Source organism: Etheostoma spectabile, chromosome 6, assembly GCF_008692095.1.
Source record: "Etheostoma spectabile isolate EspeVRDwgs_2016 chromosome 6, UIUC_Espe_1.0, whole genome shotgun sequence".
NCBI classification, from domain to species: domain Eukaryota; kingdom Metazoa; phylum Chordata; class Actinopteri; order Perciformes; family Percidae; genus Etheostoma; species Etheostoma spectabile.
In genome coordinates this window covers 22,644,288-22,646,580 of record NC_045738.1, presented here as the reverse complement: position 1 = coordinate 22,646,580, position 2,293 = coordinate 22,644,288, and the positions used below count along the sequence as shown (strand labels likewise).

Genomic DNA, 2,293 nt, shown 5'->3' with positions numbered 1-2,293 from the left:
CACACACACACACACACACACACACACACACAGCATTTCCATGTAGATTTTCATTAGCCAGTTCGACACTGTGTCATGTGTGCTGCTCTGGTCCATCAGGGGATGGGCACTTGGGTGAAATGGCCAGAAAGATTCTGTTCGCTTCAGCAGTTTTGCTGGAATGATTGAAAGTGTGTGCGAGGGAGCGGAGTGCTGGGAATCTTGTATTGCTGTTTCAGGACTTTTTTCAGACTACAGAACTAGATAGCGTTTCAGCAGCCATTTTCCCTGTTTTTGTACTCAAGTTTTTACCGGAGCACCCAACTATCATCTTGATTTTTATTTTATTATGAGTCTGTGTGTCAGTGTATCTGTGGATTCTGAGGGTATACAAGTGAGTATGAGAACACATGTAAGTGGATAGACCTGCTGCTGAGTGTTAGGGCATTACCTGTTCAGATTAGTCCAGTGAACGCATTTATAAACCCAAACCCAGGATCTTGTTATCCTTTTAATAAGCTTTGAGGAGTTGTCGTCGGCAGATTTGATTTGACCTAGCTCAGACAGCCTTACCTGTTGATACTCTTTACGTAAGCAGTCTACTTTTAGCAACCTTTTGCTGCAAAAGATGGTGAGCCAGAAACGTCATCATTCTAGACTGTGATTAGCCTATCGAGTCTTTCTCCCAACTTCCCTGAAAAATTGTCTTGTACGATTACATTTCTGTGACACAGCAAAATTACTTCAACAACCTTACGATGCGAAAAAGCTTTAATTGAACTGCCCTTGAACGCAACATTTCCCACTGTGTATATTTGTTGTGCCACAATGGCATTGGCACATGTAATAGTTTTCAATCTTGCAAAGATAACATGAATGTGGTTTTATTGTCCCCCTACAGGCTGAAGCAGAAGTCCCAGTCAGTGGATATTGCCAGTCAAGGTTTCTCCCCGACTCTGGTGCCAGCCTCACCCCTAAACAAGGCTGCATCACCTGTTGCCAAGACAACGACCGCCCTCGCCGTGCAGGAATACAACACCACCAACTCCCAGCGCCGCAGCCCCCGGTGCGGAGAGCTGAAGAGAGGCTACACCATAGGTAAATGACACAGAGACGGATGGTATTTTTCTTTATCAATGCATACAATTATCCCAAACATCAATTACCCAGCTGGACAAGGAATTCAAACTTTGTTTTCAACCCGGATCCTAGTATCCTGTTTTTGTGTCCAAGTGACTGATTGGGAAACTTAAATCTTTGAAATTGGTCCAGTATAATAACCGAGATCTCTGCAGAGGCGAGACAAGCTACAATGTAGTGCAATTGTCCACCTCCAATTTACGTCCACTTAAAGTGCTTGTTTTACCACTGACAGGCTCAGATGATTATTCTAAGTGTCTGACAACATAATGGAAAGGAGGTTGACCTTTCTGTTTAACATGACACATCCCTGGAATTGCTTTCACCAAACCCACCTGCACATTTGCCAAATGGGATTGCTGGTTACAGCGTTCTCGCTCAATACCGGACCGATACCGGATTTTTGTTCATATTATTCACTTTGACACCACGCTTGAGGAAAAAGGGTCCAGGTTGAAAAAAGAAGAGGAAATGACTCATGAAAGTGGCTATATGTAACTTATATGTAACAGTTTGTGTCGATTTCAGCGGACACTTTGGACAAAAGCGGTAGTGTTTTTACCACACCTGCTGTGCGAAAACTCTTTTCTGTAATTCAATTATATTATATATCAAATCATAACAAAAGTTATCTTGACTTTACAGATGTAGGTAGGTCTAGACACTATAATTTACAAAGCCCCAACAATTCTAGTAATTCCCCCAAGAGCACGCAGTGCGACAGTGGCGGATAAAAACTCCTTTTAGAAAGAAACCTGGGCCAGACCCAGGCTCGTGGTAGGCGGTGTCTGGCGGTGCCGGTTGGGGGTGTGATGCACAGTGGCAATAATAGTCACAATAAAGATAATATATAGATAAGATAACAGTGACTACAAATGGTAGTAGTTTATGTCATAGCAGGGCGCTGCAGGGCGTTATAGAGTGTAGCGTGGCATAGCAGAGCATAGGTGAACGTAGCGGGATGAGGCAGGGTTCAGCAGGACACTGCAGGACACTGCAGGACATCGCAGGGCCTAGAAGGGTGTACCACTGCGACAGCTGCAACCAAGACCTTGTTGCCATCCTATTCCAAGGAAATATGCTGAACGAAAAGAAAACATAAAGACTCCAGGGAGTAAACTCCCCAGAAATAGGTTAGTAACAAGCATTTCTGGGACGGGATGCACACAAATGG

The 2,293-nt window shown here is 44.0% G+C and overlaps 1 protein-coding gene across 4 annotated transcripts in view; it reads left to right on the top strand.

Annotated features, from left to right (window-relative positions):
• The window catches only part of oxr1a (oxidation resistance 1a), a 216,966-nt gene that overhangs the window by 87,970 nt on the left and 126,703 nt on the right, over positions 1-2,293 (top strand). For 3 of the 4 annotated variants that reach the window (XM_032517852.1, XM_032517856.1, XM_032517848.1), the window contains exon 3: positions 881-1,077. In XM_032517852.1, coding sequence (XP_032373743.1) covers positions 881-1,077 — 197 coding nt within the window. Of the gene's footprint in view, positions 1-836; positions 1,078-2,293 lie in introns of those variants that run through there. The other variant, XM_032517847.1, reaches the window with a different exon arrangement.